The sequence below is a fragment of the Lissotriton vulgaris genome, chromosome 5, assembly GCF_964263255.1.
Source record: "Lissotriton vulgaris chromosome 5, aLisVul1.2, whole genome shotgun sequence".
In the NCBI taxonomy this organism is placed as follows: domain Eukaryota; kingdom Metazoa; phylum Chordata; class Amphibia; order Caudata; family Salamandridae; genus Lissotriton; species Lissotriton vulgaris.
In genome coordinates, this window is record NC_141693.1 from 1,642,933,754 (window position 1) to 1,642,951,076 (window position 17,323).

The window sequence follows — 17,323 nt, forward strand, 5'->3', positions numbered from 1 at the left end:
GAAGCATTCCCTCAAGTAGGCATTATGTATTTTATCACTTAGTTTTAACATTTCATTCAAAAACTGTTAGAGTCCTCCTTAGTAGCTAGATTCCTCCGGTCTAGTGTCTCCCTTTCTTGCAATTACTTGTTTTCTGATTTCTTCTCCAGTCTATCCCTGGCGCCGGGAAACCCACTGCGGGTAGGTGTGCGCAATATAAGTTCAATAAAATAAAATAAAAATAAATGAGATTTTTCTGCAAATAAGCACCGACTCTCCACCTGACACATAAGGTCCATATCACTCTTCAGCTTACCCATCAGCAAGAATCACATTGTCCCAAAAACCTGTAAAGAAGCATCATGTTGATATAAAATTGAGTTGTTTGTGATCGAAACAAAGATCACATTAACGGAAAGCATGTCATGTATCATGTTCACTAAAAATGTAACTGTATTAAAAACATAAGTATCACGTTACATATTCTATCCATTTATCATTGAAATAGTCATCACTTTTGTGCCAAAGTACATCTGATTTCCCTGCAAGCACCCACCAGAATATCCTAAAATTTACCAATGTCTCCCATATGCAAGAATTACAGGACCAGAAAATATCAGTTTATACCACAAAAAAGCATCACAGTCCTAGATGTACATCAGTTTTTTCTACAAAAACCAATTACATTCTGCTAAAATGCATACTTAGGTCCTACAATCATAAAGGACAGGAGCTCCTCGATACAACCTTAAATCGCAATATAGAACAGTGGCTGCTAGTGGAATAATTCACATTATAGATGAACATTACTTATACAATGGGTCACTGGCGGTAAACAATAACAAACGTAACACGGAACCATACACAACATTTAATGCACCTTGACTGTGCTCTGTGCTCAAGGGATCAGACCCATGTATAGATTAGATAAGAACAGTAAAAAAGTGGGTATAATACAGAAGGCAATTGTCTAATACAATCATCAACTACTTTTACAATTACATTTATGAACATGAAACATAAAGAGTTCATTCACTAATGTGCCATTCACCCTTGGCATCAACGGCATTATGACACATTACATTTGAGAGGACCAAAGCATTTCAGAGAAAAGATCACAACTTTTGCAAGAAAATTGACTTGATAAGGCAGAAAGACATTTCGTGTATTAGCTACCCTACGGTTGTGTACTAATTATGGAGTTCAAGTATACCCAAACCAGTAATACTGCTGGGAGTCAGAGTGGCAGTTAAAATAGTTTTTTAAGGCGTTCTAATGTAGGGGAAAAGATCACCGGCATTTAAAGTGCCCGGTATCGTAAGTCCAATGAAATCAGTTAATGTTTGTATATTTATGGAATTTTTGTACAGAAATGTGCCCATGTTATGAACCGCCTAAGATAAAAAAAAACTGGGTGCACCACCGCCAAGTTTAGTCTGTCAATGCCAAGTTTGAATATTCTAACCCAAAAAGATGATGGACAGAATGCTGACCATTGTCAAGCATTCACCCCTAGTCACAGATCTTGGCTAAATCCATTGTTTTTTATTTCACCATGCCCCCACCAACCCAGATTGGACTCGGCCATATGCAAATCTGGCTTCATTCTGTTCCCCATGGGAACAAATCCAGCTCGAATTTCCAGGCATGGTCCTTCCTGTACTGGTTTTGGGGTATCAATCTTCATCGGCCAGGCTAGCTTGAATCCAGTGACAGAGAAAGCACAGGACCCATGCCTTAGTATACCCTCCCCACTTAGGTTGACTACAGCAACACAAAAATATGATGGGCAGAATGTTGAACATTGTCAAAGATTCACCACCAGTCACAGATCTGGGTTAAATCCGTTGTTTTTTTGCTCACCATGCCACCCCAGTGTGGGCCCAGCTATATGCAAATCTGTCTCAACCGTGCTCCACAAGGAAGCCGTCCAGCTTAAACTGCCAGAACAGGTCCTCTCTGGACTGGAAACAAGCATCCTGGGACTGCTTTCGGGGTATCACCCCTCATCAGCCAGGCAAGCTTGATTTCAGTGGCACAGGCGAGCGCTGGACCTACGTCTGAGCATACCCATCCCACTTACAGCCACTACAGCAATACAAAAAAATGGACGGAATGCTGAGCATTGTCAAGCATTCACCCCCAGGTACGGATCTGGGTAAAATCCATCGTTTTTTGTTCACCATGATACCACAGTACAGAATATTCTGGCACAATATTGAATGAACTCTTCATATTGATGTTTACGGATTTACCTGCACAAACAATTCATGATTGAATTGGACTATTGCCCTCTGTATTATACACACTTCTTTACTATACTTATCAAACCTTTACATGTGTGTGATCTTTTGACTACTGAGCATGATCAAGATCCATTAAATGTTTTATATGGATCACTGAAATAATATTGATGACATAAATATAGAACTACCAAAATATCGAGTAAAAAATATAGAATGCAAAAATATCGAATTCCTATTTCCAAACAGGTAAGTACAAAAATATTGAATCAAAAATATTGTTGAAAAAAATTTAGGGGCTGATTAGGATGGCGGACGGACCTGCGTCTGTCCGCCAACCCTGAGGTGAAGGGACCGTCCGCAGGGGCAGCGGCAGTCCCTCTGTGCGAATTAGGATGTGACCGCCATATTTAACATTGCGGCGGGTGCATCTTTAAGCAGCACCCGCAGCAAAGTTAAATATGCATGATGCGCACTTGCATGCACAAAGCAGCAGGCACCGCGCGGTGCCTGTGACAGTGTGCATGCAAACAGACAGGGTTTCAATTTTTTCCGGAATAGGGGTTCCCGAAGGTTCTATTCTTAGAAGGTCTGGCATGGAATTTCACAGATTCACGGCAAGGAAGCCAAAAGAGTAGCCCCCCATGCGGGCTTTTCGTATAAGGGGGACTGTTGCCAGATGAGCCAGGTTAATATATTGCTCTATCTTATAAACAAGCAACACATTGTCCAAAAATGCATCAGTTTATCGCACAAAGTTTTACATGGTCATTTAGATGATAGTGTACCTACAAGCACACCAGGGGCCGTATTATGGAAGCGCCCCAGGGGCACAGCGTCCGTCTGCAGCCACTTTGTGCGCCCCCCATGATGGCAGCCCTCTGGAGGGGTTGAAGGGATCCCATGGACCCACAGACATCCCCTTGCAGGCGGCTGCTGTCACTCACTGCACCCACCTGGAAGGGGATCTCTAATCCCCCTTAAAAGTGCAGGCAGGTTGCCGTCTGCACTATGAAACATGGAGCGGCTTAAAAGCAGCCACTCTGTTTTTTCACATGAGTGCGCAGCCCAGGGAGCAGCGTATTCCATGCAATAGGGGGTACTTTCCCTGTTTGCACTCAGCGCACATGTTTTAAGGTTTCAAAGCGCAAACATGGAAAGACACCCTTTACGTAATAGGGCCCTTGGTCAACAATGGTTCTCTGCTCCTCTGGCAGGGATCTCTAAAACCTTCACTGCCACTTCTGGTGCAGAAGTTGCAGAGAATGCTGTAAAATTTGCAAGGCAGGCACCATGTTTGTTGGTCCCACTGGGCAGATCATTTTGGTTTTCTAGAACAAACCTTGAAACTTAGTTTTTTCTGTAATAAAAACAAAAACTATTGGAACTGGCGTGTAAGGAGTGTTCTCCCTACCAATTAGCCCCATTAATCAATTTCCCTGCCAGGGACTGCTATGCCTTCCTTGTTGCACTGGTCTAAATTGGGCAGGATAAACGCCACTCTGACCTGGCAATCCTTTGGAGGTCTGGCTGCTAAGTCACAAACTTGCACCAACGAAAGTTCTACTGGTGTAAACCTTGTGGTTCCTTATCTCTAAATGGTAGAGCGGAACTGCGGGTTTAACAAGGTAGGAGAACCACCGATTTTGCAGTGGTTCTGTCTCTTGGCCAAACCCTGACTAAACCCCTTTGCCTTAAATAGATTTAATATATGCTGTGAAGATCTTTCTATATTCATCTGTATGCTGTTTTTTTATATTTTTGTGTTGTGGTCTTGATGTGTGATTGCTGGAGAGGTCACCGAGAAGCTGGCGTGGTGCGTCCATAAGGTCGTGGGGGCGTAGTCCCCCCCGCCCGCAGCTCCCTCGGCGTCTTTGAACCTAAGTAAACTGAATCAGTTTACTTAAGTTCAAAGACGCCGAGGGAGAACTGACAATCATGTCAGTCAGCATGACATCGGACCGCCCACCCCTTCAGAGTCTGAAGGGGGTAGGCGGTCCGGCGTCATGTTGACTGACATGATTGTCAGACCAGTGGGGGGCAACAGGCAGCAGCACAACACAAGTGCGCATGAGTGGGGACGGAGGGCGATTTTTTTACCCGTGCCCACTCATGCGCAATTGTGTTTTTACTTGTTAGCGCATGCCCATTAGGAGCCCTTCGGACTCCTAATGGGCAGGCGGCGGGTGAAAAATAACTGTGCCCTACCAGCCCCAGGATTGGCTGGGAGGGGCTGCCAGTCCACTCCACTGCCGTTGTGAAGGCGCCAAGGGGAGCAGAGGTAGCGCGGACAGGCTGTGAGGTAAGTACGTTTTGTAAGTTTTCCTTTTTTCAATTTAATTTCCCGCTCCCCCCGCCACCCCAACACCCCCTCCCCTCCCCCCCTCTCGAGCCGCTACTACCTGCAGGCTAAGTGTTATATTTTCAGCAATAAGGAGCCGCTGTTGTAGAAAGCAGTGCTCATTGCAACCCTCGTCACAGCCTCTGTAAATTGCTGACAGTCCCACATGTTCTGCCAATAAACGTGACCCTTTTATCTCCACTGTCCAGCAAAAACACATTCCTTTCTGCTGCACATTAAGTTAAGTTGTCCAACATGTAGCTCGCGATGCCCGCTCGCTTCTTAGGAAATGCCTCTGCGGTTATCTGTCTGAGGGTAGATCCTTGCTACACAGAGAAAAGGTCCTTGAAAAATGTATGTATTCTGCCTTGCGAGCTGTTTTAAGCGTTGCACTTTGTTACACCCTCTTCCCCCAAATCACTTCCGGGGTCATGTTGCCAACTGCTGTTATATGGCAGATTATTGGTAACATCATAGGCCTTACAAAACCAGCGTACATGCCTCTAACAACTACTGAGTGCTAGAGTGCTTTGGGTTGGTGCGAGTACACAGTACCTCGTGATACTGTGAGTACGCAGTGCCTCCGTGATACTGCAAGCAGGGTGCCGCCTGGTGATGCTGTTATTCAGACTGATGGCTCAACGTGTTAATTGCCAGAGGCATTCTGCGATTTATCTCCTGATCCGAAGCCCCGCTGCCCCTGCCACATGACACCACTTGCTGTTATTGTTCCTAATTAAAAACAGTAATCGGCATATTGTCAGCATTATCAATATAAAATATTATGTGTTCCTCTGGCGCCCTCAGGGGAAGTCAGCAACTGGAGTCCGTTTCAAAGTCCAAATCTATGGACGAGATAAGGGGAGGAGAATGGGGTGAAACGAATGCCCGGTTACTCACCGGTAATATCCATTACTGCAAATCCTGGTCTCCTCGTCCCATTCCTTATCAGTGAGCAGCTAGTCTGCTCCCCAGAAACCTAAAACCTAGCAGAGCTTTTCAGCACTTCCCCCAATATGGCGCCACCAATCCGGTGAGGATAAAGGGGGAATGGGACGGGGAGACCAGGACGAGGAGGTAATGAGAGGTGGCCAGGATGAAGCCTGTGGAGAAGAAAGGAAGAGGAATGTAGGAAAAGGACAGAGTAAAATGTGAGAAGAAGCAAGAATGAAAGAGGGCAGGAGGAAAGATAGTGACTGCTGCTCTTTTGTGACAGACAGCAATAGGAGCTAAGGAAGCGACATCGGTGAGAGGTAAGGGAAGCAACAGAGGAGAGATGGCAGCAACAGCGCTAAGAGGGAATGAAGGCGACAGCGGTGAGAGGGGTGGAAGCGACAGAGCTAAGAGGGAATGAAAGCGACAGCTGTGAGAGGGGTGGAAGCGACAGAGCTAAGAGGGAATGAAAGCGACAGCTGTGAGAGGGGTGGAAGCGATAGGTGAGAGGGAAGGACGCATCAGAGTGAGAGGGAAGGAAGGGGCAGTGGTGAGAGGGGAAGCGACAGCAGTAAGAGGAAAGGGAAGCGACGGCAGTGAGAAGGAAGAGACCGCAGCGAGAGGGAGGAAGTGCCAACAGTGGAAGGCAAGCGCAGATGCAGGCCCGACTGAATATCACCGGAAAAGAATGTTTTTACATTTCTTTTACCCTTATAAGAAACCTTTAATAACTCACTCGGGTTCAGGCCCGCCTTTTTTGAGCTATAACCAGTATAGCTAATCTTCACTCCAAGCATAGCCATAGACACTCCTAAGTCCAGGTTACTAGGCTTGCCCTGGCCCCTCATGCTTTTTTAATTGTTATTGGGGTGACTGGTGAAGTATTCTGAGGACCGTTTGGTCCATAGACAGGCTCATGTCACCATATATGTTCTTTAGTAGTTTTGTGTCTGTGCTGTACTTCAAAGAAACCTGTATTTTTCCTGAAAACCAGCTGTCTGGCCGTTCACCACCACCTCAGGGGCCCCTGCTCACTCTTTCCCCTCAGATGTGCGCCAGCTACATCTTTTTCAAGCAGCGATAAATTCGATAATACAAATGTTTCTAATATTACAGAGTGCGCTTAACTGCATAGTTATATCTGTCCCTCTGAGGGCATGTTTGTTGAAGTCCTTATTTTAATATAACCGAGAGTTCCCTTGAACATTGAGCCATCACAGACTATTTTAAAGCTGATATCTGAGAGCTCTGATTGAGGTTTGCTGCTGACAGACAGGCCGGTGCACTACTTGCCTTGCCATGCCTGCATCTTTCCCAAGTGTGGCTGTGACCATGCGACGTTATCTGTATGTATCGGTCTCTCTCGATGCATATCGTAATGATACATAGTTCAGCGAAGGACTGAATCTGGGGTGTCTGTTTATGATGAACCCGAGGATGAGAAAAAAAAAGGGACTGTGATTGTTAGCAGTGCTACTTAGCAGAATTTACTTAACCTCAAATCTGCCACCACATCTGTGATGTAAGGCAGCGTGAACCATGCCAACAGCATGAAATCCAGCTGTTTGTATGGCCCTGACTCTGTGATTGCATCTGCCTGGCCGCTGTCTGCCGGGGGCAATGCTGGAGTCCAACACAATCAGTACGGCCCATGATGTACACCCACAGTAAGTCACTGCAGGAAGCCGTTTTATGCTCCCATGTATGCCATTAGAGGCACCAGTTGTCATTTCCTCAATAAAGCGGCTCAGTTAACATTTCGCACTGGCCCTCTCATTATCTAAGTAATGGGTTCGAATACGTCTGACTGCAGTACAGCATAGGTCTGTTAACTTTCTACACACTGTTCAGAAACACATGCATGCCAGCAGCACGCCCAATAAACTGTTAAGGAGACGGTGCCAGCTTCATTAACTGATTTGCATTGTAGGTGCTGCCCTTACACTACAGAATTGATATTGCAGAAGAGGTATGCAGCCGCCTTATAAATCAGTTCATTCAACATCTCAGGCCAGAACGCATCAGAGCAGTTTTTCATTCCTGATCACCCATCCTTTGAACAGAGTCACGCCAGCAGCACGACGCATTATGCTGCAATTGAGAGCTCGAGAGCGGGGGCTGAAGGCACTGCGAGTTTCTCACAGTGTGCGCCAGTCAGTCAAAAATGTGTTCGGAATACATGCCCATCCAATCCTTAGCCTCTCTACAGAGAGCACAGGGCAGTGGTCATGTACTCCTGTTGTAATTGTGATTCTGTGCAAATGGGTGTGATTGGACCCCCATTATGGGGGTGCACAGTCTTCAAAGTAATAAGGCAAAAAAAAGTAAATGAAAATGCAGTGCTCGCTGGCTCCTCAAAAGTCATCCCTAACTTTTACGCCCTACCAATTTCAAATGTCACCAGCCACCACTGCCCAGAAGGTAAGCTAAATCCTGGAAATAATAATATCAATAAACAACAAACAGGCACAGTCACAAAATACATCAGATCCCTCAACGCGCATGCATCACACTTTACAAAAATACACCGGTTTGTCTGGTAAACAAGCTTTAAATTCACACAAAATGCATCAGTTTATTCAACTTAGAAATATCATATGGCCCTAAATACATGAGTTCAATCCCCGCAAGCATTACATTGGGCCGAACTACATCAATTTGTCCCACAAACATTCACCACACTTTCCAAAGTACGAGTGCATCTGGCAACCCAAAACCACATTGTTCTGAAAAGCATTTGTGTATCCAATTAAATGCATCACATTGTATGTAAGCATGTATATGGTATTTCAAAAGTCTGGACCTAGCCAAAAGGCAGTAGAACAGTGTAGAGGGTCAAAAATAAGCATAAAGTCAGTGAGTGATTGGAGAAGAGGCAGGGTTGTGGGTGGTTAATGCACTATGGTATAGCTTTAAAGAGGTGAAAAGCACCTTATTTCATATCTGTAAAATAGGATCGAATTTTGCACTTTGTGCAAGTATGACGGATTAATTGTGCAGCACGATTGCTGCTTCATACGTGCAGGTTAGAACAAACCAACTGCAGCGTCAATTTAGTTCCATCCTTGAAATATGTCCCAAATTATATTTCCTCCTTTTTTTGTTTTTTTGAAGCAAAATGCTGGGAAATCAGTATATTTGACATTGTCCCGAATAAGCCGTTAGTGCATGAAATGAAGGTCATAGACAGTGCGCCAGAAAGAACATCGGACGCGGAACCTAATTTTAAATTGTTTCAAAGCGGAAGTGTAATCTGATAAATTTGTATGTAACTGTATATGTTCCCTTTTGCTAAACAACTACTGTGTTTTCTTTCAGAGGTCTGGTTTCTCACTGCATTGAAATTTTGAAGGTACGGTATAACTTCTGGTTTGTCGACATGTTGAAACACGCCACCAGGCGCTGAATGGAATGAATAAATATACAAAATCCACCTGCATTTCTGCTGGGGGCCCGACAATAATTCTGATTAAATGGTCAGAATATATTTATGTATGAATCCAAAAGTTGAAGACGAGTTTTAGAAACTTGAGCGGATTGAAAAAACTAAAGTAGAGCAGAAGCGGAGAACATTCCTCGTTCCAGTTCGAAAAGCCTCTATAGCGACAAACAATGCTTCGCCCTTCTCCTTCCTCAAAGTCCTTACAAATTGAGGGAGTTTATGGGTGAGCAACTGGAAAAAGCTTCTTTGTCCAAAGTTCCGCCTATCCATTGACTGAGGTTGAGGGCTCTCCTTCCCACTTGATGTTTTCCCTCCCATCTTAAGCCCCGGGATGCTGGACAGGCTGGACCTGAAGGTACAAACAGGTCTTCATGGGACTGCACTGATTGAGGGTCATTGATTGTAAAGGATGGAAGCAATCCCACCGACCTATGGCAGTATGGGTGTTTTACAAGATGATGCGGTATCCTACAGGGTTGCAAAGTAGATAAATGGCAACTTGCGTTGTGTTGGTAGATGGGAGAGGAATGCGCGTGATCTGAAGCACCTGACTTTTCTCCATACAGTGTAGCTAAATATGCAAAGCTACGAGCTTTGTTGACATATAGCAGCTGATATTTAGGATTCTCAGCTCTATCGTTCGCTTCCAATAAAGAGCCCCATGAAGAGAAAGTGGATGCCTATGGGAGAAAACACTCCCAGAAGCACAGAAAGAGGGACTAGGTTCCCTGAATTACAATGTACGGTAATGGATAGGGTTGAAGTGACCAGAATGAATAAAACATTTTTTTAAAAAGTTGCTTCATACTTTAAATTTTTTGCGACTGTCTGTACAATAAATATAAGTATGCTTTGGCAAACGCAATAACGTCATGTATTGGAGCACAGAATTATTGACCTTGCCATTGTTTATTTGCAAAAGGCACTGTGGAAGGCATCCTTTGTTTGTGCATGCAAGGCAGCCATCTTGAAATGTCTTCTAAAAGCAAAATAAAAAGCATTCTAAGATGTGTACCTTTGGTGTACATACTTGTGCCGGCATGATGACCATCTTTATTTTTTAAAAATGTTTTATGAAGCACTCTACCTATTTGGCCACTGTTAAAAATCAGGACAGTCATTCAAGATGCCTTGCACAAGTGAATGGCAGATTAAAGAAAGAAAAGTTCAAGAAAACATAGGGCTTTTTCTTCATCTGAAGCAAAGAGGTATTTATACTAGAAGACCTGGCAAAACTGTATTTCAACCAGCAGGACTACAGGGGTACCAGATCGAGTCTGTATTCATGCCTCAGATACAGTTGAGCATCTAGCTATTTTGCTATGGTGGCACATGGAACCGAGAGTGTTGTTCTAATAGGGCAATAAAGAAATTTCTTATGTAGTCAAGTTAAGGCAGATGTAGTTGTTTTTCCTTCTATGTTGCAGAGAAAATAGGTTAGGTATAGTTTGGTGGATGTTCAGCAGCCCTATTTGGCACGAATGTTCTCTAAATAGGGTGGACAGAACATCCGCCAATTTGGAGTGAGAAGCCATATTTACACTCTAAATAGAGTGGATGAGACATCCACCAATTGTTTATGACTATGTCCTGCTACTGACAGTCTCTAAATATCCTGATAAATCTGTCTGTGCAGAATATTTCATTCAAAATATCAACTATGCAGACGATAATCCTGTGATCCCACTTGGGATGTTCTCTCCGCAATAGAAGTGATGTATGCTTAGAACAATGTTGAAGCATGGAAGAGTCTTTCTTTGACAGACAGGATGACTACTGTCAGTTCCCTGTCTTTCCACTCAGTACTAACAGTAGTGACAAAGTTGCTAGCTCTTGTGATGACTCTGGTACATCTTAAGGAAAATATCTCAAGGCCTTCACCTCAGCAGAACATGCAGAATGTATTACCTACTGGCGGTCGGTAGTAGGCAGTTATGGTTAGGACCTAGTTTCCAAAGGAAAAGCATTTATTGACTTGGCTGTAATTTTGGCATCGTTTCACCAATCTTCATGACATTTTCCCCAAAAAGTGTTGCTGTAGGTTCTAGTTGTCATAGAAAGTTTGGGGGTGATCTGTGTAGTGAGGACTGAGAATTGTTTGGCGGAAATTAGGGTGTGTTTGTTCAGCCCGCACTGCTGAAATGACTTACACCAAATTTGGCAGAGAGGTAGATGTGTGTTCAAGGAAGTGCCTTTTGCCTATTTGGTGTAAATCTGTTCTGTAGTTTTTGAGAAATGTAAGCTGAAAATTATAGTGATATTTCTGGTCGCGAAGTCTTCGCGAACAAAAGATGAGCTTGTACAGGGAAATGCACTGCTCTGATTGGCTGACAACACTTCAGCCAGGAAGTATTGGCAGCCATCTTAGAACTCGGCTTCACTGAGTCCAAAAATAAAAAAATAAAATAAAGAAAAAAGGCACAGGGTAGAAATACCCTGACCCCCAAGCTATGGTTTGGGGTCCCGCTGGGATAACGCAATGGCATTAAAGCATTTAAAACAAAGAATTGCAGCAAATTCCCGATATTCGCAAATTCGCAGCAAACAAATTAAAAGAACACGCTTGCTTTAAAAGAACCCCCAGGTGAGCCAGGTCCCGAATGCATATGAATAAAATAGGACGGAGGTGCATGTGGCCCCCCTCCTAGGGCTTGACAAAGCCCCAGGGTTTGCCACTACTCCAGGGCTATTGAAACAAAATGAGGGGCCTCGTGGATCTCCCTACCCCAGGGAGCGCCATATCCCCAGGGCTGTTTTCTATTCTGTGGGGGGGCCTCATGAAGCCCCCCCTGCCCTAGGGACTGCTACCTCCCGAGGCAAATGTACATTATACCGGGAGGCCTCGTGGACCTCCCCAGGCCCGGGGCCGCCACCTCCCTGGGGCTATGCGCCATATTAATGTGTGGGGGCTCTGCCCCCTCACAGCCTCAGGGAATGCGACCTCACTGGGACACACATACAATATTGAAGGGGGTTTGTTATAGACCCCCGGAATCACCATCTTCCCAGGGCTTTATACAAGATGGGAAGGGAGCAGCGCTGCCCCGCTCCTAGAGCCCTGAATGCCCACCCCTGAGACCTTTCAGTTTGATATGGTTTGGCAGGAGCACCGCTTCCGCCATGCCACAGCAAACTCTGCTCTGCTTTAATGCGTTAAAAATGCTCCCGCTTCCACAAAGCGGAGCAGAATTGCTTTTGGACAGAGGTAGCTGCATGCTTGCAGCTCCCTCCTTCCAAAAGCATGCTGGATCCCACAGGAGGCTGGGAGACAACAGGGACTGCAGGGCCTTCAGGCTTTTCTCGCCACCCCCAACAAGGCGGCCATACCCCGGGGGACGGTGTCCCCAGGTCAATATCGACCTGGGGAGGGGGGCCGCGCTGGCCTGCCTCCCATGTAAAAATAAATAAATATAAAGGCCTGTCCCCGGGGAATGGGGTCCAAAGGCCAAAATCAGCCTCAGGAGCGGGACTGTGGCCCCATCCTAATTAATATTATTATTCTTTTTTTAAATGGGCATAACTTGGGGGATGAGGTCCCCAGGGCCGAAAATTGCCTGGGTGGGGTGCCCCTCAGCCCCCTCTCTGTGAAATTGAAAAAAATAAATAAAGGCTGGGCCCTGGAAAATGGGGTCCTTAGGACCAAAATCGGCCCATGAGGAGGGCCGCGCAGCACCCCTTCCTAAATTTATTTTTTCAAATGTAAAAAGCCACAACTCACGGGAGGCCCCTCTGCCTTTCTCCACTACCCTGCAAATGTGCTTCCAAGCGCGCTCCTGGTTGGGGGATGAAGTCCCCTTAGTTGCTGATGGTCCTGAGGGACCTCCAGTAAGCCCCAAACAGTGGGATTGCTGAGAGGTGGTCAGAAGCCTCGCCCCTTTCTACACCACTCTGCAAACTCTGAGTAAACTAATTTTACAGCAAGCAAAATCATCAGCCATAAAATATCACTTCAACTACCTCAATGAGTACTGGGAAAAAATGTTAATGTAGAGTAAAAGCATGAAAGAGTGAGAGAGGAAGAAACAGACAGTATGAGAGAAAAAGTGGCAAAGACAAACAAAGATTAAAAAAAGAGACAGAGCTGACAGGAAAGAGTCAAAGAATATATTACAAGTGAATGATAGGAAGTTGGATGAGTGATGGCCATATCACCGTAAACAAGGGGGAAAGTGACAATTCATAAGGTTCATAAGGACCGAAGGACAGTGAGAGGCTTGAGTGAGACTGGAAACAAAGTGAACAAGATAAGAAGAGTGGTAGATGACTACCACATCCTTCAGAGATCAGCCCAATGTAAAAGGGTCTAAAATTATAGTTTCACAATCGGTTTCCATGTTTCTAGTTCTCTCCTTAGTGTTTCTTAGGTGCCTAAAACTTCATGAACACATATCCAAAGTCAGTTCTACTCTGTTATGTATATTAACACATTTATAAAACTGGGCATTTACCATTCTGAGCCATACCCAAAGGGATTTATGTTTTGAGCTCACCTGCTTGACAATTTAATTAATTTGCTGGTCAGCTGACAATTCCAAAATTCCCTCTGGAACAAGTGCACCTGGGAGATAGCATTCACTTCACAGAGGAAGGGGGCGGGCAAGATCTTTATAATCTAATGAGTTGTATCTCCCTGACCAGATGTGGCTGGATTTTTCCACATGGGACAAAGGAAGGGCAGGCAGACCACTGGGGTGTCCTTTAAACTTGGAGGGATGAAACGGACCATGGTAGACTGAGCTTGATTCAGAGCCAAATGTTCTGCATTGTCCCTACAAGCTGCCATTTCTGTTCTTCCCATAATGCGCTGCGGGAGGCTCGACAGCCAGTAGGCTGCTCCCTCAAAGTGCTAGTCAAGAGTGGATGGATGATGTGGCATCTCTGGATTGGGTAGGGTCTCCCATATTTTAGAAAGCACAAATTCCTTTCCTAACTCTCTGCATAGGGAAGACAAGCTGAGGCTAAGATGAGCAACATAACGAGAAGGATGGGCCTACACCATGGCTGAACCCATGTCTAGAATGGAAGGACACTCAGGACTGCTACTTTTTGGACTCTTGTTAGACTGTTTCCATAGCTAGTGGCATTTGCTCCTGCTTTCCTTTCAGGGCCAGTAGAGGGTGGACATGTTGGAGTCCCTGAAGAAAGGAGTCTCTTTGAACTTCTGCAGACCTGGTTGTGGGTAACCTAGAAGTCATTACCACAGGCTCCTTCTGAACACAGACTTACTGTACAGTTGCCAGTAGGCCTTGGGAACCTGGGTAGTGCATGCAGAGAGTGTGCCCTATATAGGAATAGTAGATCATACATGTTAATGTAATCAATATTTACTAAATCAATGAGTCAGCATAAGTGTAGCTTGTGGTGCAAAAAGTGTCCACCACCCATACGTGAAACTCTGGGTCTGGTAATGACCCTGTCGGTCTGGGAACAGCCCTCGCTTATTGGCGGTCTGACCACCTGCTTACCTGGTGGTTTGACTGCCAGATTATGAATTGGACGGAAAGACCTCCTCCAGACCACTGCCCCTGCCAAATACTGGGCTCCCGCGGCGAGGGAAGCAGATGGAGTCGATGGAGGCAGTGCCGGCATTGGCACCGCCATGTGTATTATGATCAGCCTTTCCGCTGACTTTACCTGCGGGAACAGTGCCAGCGATGGTCAGTGGAAAGGCAGATTTTGGGATGCAAAACTGTCTCCAGGGCGAGTGTGCCCTTGAGATATGCTACTGGTGTCAGCAGATTTTGCCCCATGCCATCGGGTCTGTTGCGCACACTGTTTCTCTTGCAGAATGTGCTGTGAGGAAACAGTGTGCCCAGCTGGCTGGTGGCGGTGCAGCATGACTGGCAATGGCTTCAGGCTCAGAAGCAGAGCCAAAGCGTGCCACCACCTTGCTTCCACCAGACACACACCGCCAGTCCTGCGGTAATGCGGGAGGCAGGATGCCGCCGGCTTGGCGGTGCTTTATGGACCACCGCTGCTGCGGGCTGGTGGTGCTCCCGCCAAACCTCGTAGTCAGGCCCTCAATGTGGTGTGTTACTAATATATAGTCGAATAAAAATACATTTTAAAATGTAAAAAAATGCAATCTCCTTTCTTCAGTCTATTACATAAAGAAACAAGGAATTGGGTAATCGTCACTTTGGATAAGATAGACGGTGATATTCTGGAGATTATTAGGGTAATCCACATCATTTCCCTCTTTAATCCATTGCTGTGCCTAGAGTGTAATTGTGCATTTCCTGACTGTCAAGTTGCTGACACGTTTCAATGCTAAAAGGAGTTCAAAATGATTTAATCAGAACGAGAACAGACGAGAAAATATTGGTGCTTTCTAGGAAAAGATAATGTAAGATAATAATCAGTATTTTTATAGTCCAAAGTGCTACAAACGTGAGGGTCCACAATACAGGAGCCCCAGTACACAAGAAAGACCCCAGTACATTTGATTATTCTGGGACCCTCAACCTAGATTTCTCACAACAGGATTTTAACTTTGCAATTATCTTTTTATTGTATTTTACCTACACATATCAAATATGATTTTGATATACTTTAGAGATCTAAATGTCAAAATATGCTTTATATAGTAAATGGCTGCCACGAAAACTGTCAATATAAAATCACACAACACTGATAGAACAAATATATACTTTATTCTTAATTCCTATATCTGTATGCTGTTGATCTATGCAGGGGACCCACACACTGGAAACTTCCTAACCAGAGTGACATGCTATGACAATTTGAAATAATAAATGCCTAGCCTCTAAACAGTATTTTATTAAAGGCACACCTCACTGATCATAGCTGGAGAGAAGGGCTTGTTATATAACAAGAGACAAGGGGGTATATGTACAAGAACTGCCGCTAACTAGCGTTAGCCCTAGTTAGCAGCAGTTCTCTGAACGCCCCCATCGTTAAAAACTATCACCGTGTTAGCGATGTATTTACAATACGTCGCTACATGGCGATAGTTTCAGGTAGCCGCGGTCAAAACTGCTGCTAACACTAGCATGAAGGCAATGCAAATGCTGGCATTAGCGGGAGAAAACTGACAAAAGACCCATTAGCAGCAAAAAAACGCACGCTTTGCCTCTAGAGATAATAATATCCTATAAGTCCACCTCCAATGAGAAATAGGAAACAAAACCAATGGAATGCAAAATGGAGCAGCCAGGGCCAAGTGCAGCACAGATCAACAACACCCCCAAGCTCCCCAAAAGCCAGGATGACTAGTCAGAGTCCCAGGAGAAGAGGAAATTCAGCACTACGGTCATTAAAAGAGATGCATCGCTGGGCAAAAACAGTGATGCATCACTTATCATTGAGCACTCCATCCAACACCCTGACATCCAAAACCTTGAAAGCACAGAGAGTCCCGGGCCCTGAGGCCTCCCTGCGGCTGTCTGGGACCCGGAGTGGGATGCTATGGAGTTGCTGGGATGTGGTGGTAGACATTGAGGCTTTGGGGATTACCCTTACCTGGTGGTGAAGTCTGCCAGGTCGCATGGAGAAACTTTGCTGACCTGTGTGAGAAGACTGGTGCCCATTGAAGCTGTGAATGGTAGAGGCGCCCCTGCACACCAACTGCATCAAATACCATGCGCTACCACTACACCGGGGTGCACGGAGGAGACTTACTAATGGGGAGCTGCACTTCTCTGCATCACAGGCCGGAGGATGTTGCGCTGGCTGGACGCTGTGGAGGGTTAGGCCCCTGAGCTGCTCCAAACTTGTGTGGCAGAAGCACTGCAACTTCAGGCCTAAGTGGGCCCTGTTGCATCACCTGCATCGGGAGGTTCCCCAGCAGACTTGGCGGTGACTGCTGTATCCAGGCTTGTGAAATACCACCTGGCTGAGGCTCCAGCTGGCTGAGTCACAGATTTGTAAAGAGTACACCGGATTGCGCCACCTTGTCAATGTCCAGGTGAGGAGAAGTTGGGACATGCTGTGGAGGAGACCTGGGGTTCGAGTAGGGCCTGGCCTAGCACCTGCGGGAGACCCACCCCAGTGGCGGCTCATCCGCTATGGTAGAAGAGCGTCACCCACTGCTTTCAAGCAGTGCAAGAAGAGGAAAGAAACAGTGCAAGAAGAGGAAACATAACATCATGAAAACTTTGTGATATACTCATGCTATGTTTCCTTTGCGGACGGGAGGGTGGGTGGGGCTGCTCTACTCATGGAGCTGGGCAGGGGCGGATTTGTATGCCCACTCAAGTGTGCAATGACTGTTTGGTCGTCTCTCTCAGGCCACCCAAAGCAGTCATGCGAACATCCCTGTTCGCAATTCAGGCTGCTTTACAGCCTGCATGGAGAACATGCCCACTCCTCCAGCCCCTGGCTAAACGCCTTGTCATGGCGCTCAAGAACAATCACAACACTGAA

At 45.6% G+C, this 17,323-nt stretch overlaps 1 protein-coding gene across 2 annotated transcripts in view; it reads left to right on the forward strand.

Annotated features, from left to right (window-relative positions):
* The window catches only part of TMEM98 (transmembrane protein 98), a 342,838-nt gene that overhangs the window by 253,753 nt on the left and 71,762 nt on the right, over nt 1–17,323 (forward strand). For both annotated transcript variants that reach the window (XM_086923789.1, XM_086923788.1), the window contains exon 5: nt 8,815–8,848. In XM_086923789.1, coding sequence (XP_086779915.1) covers nt 8,815–8,848 — 34 coding nt within the window. The remainder of the gene's footprint in view (nt 1–8,814; nt 8,849–17,323) is intronic.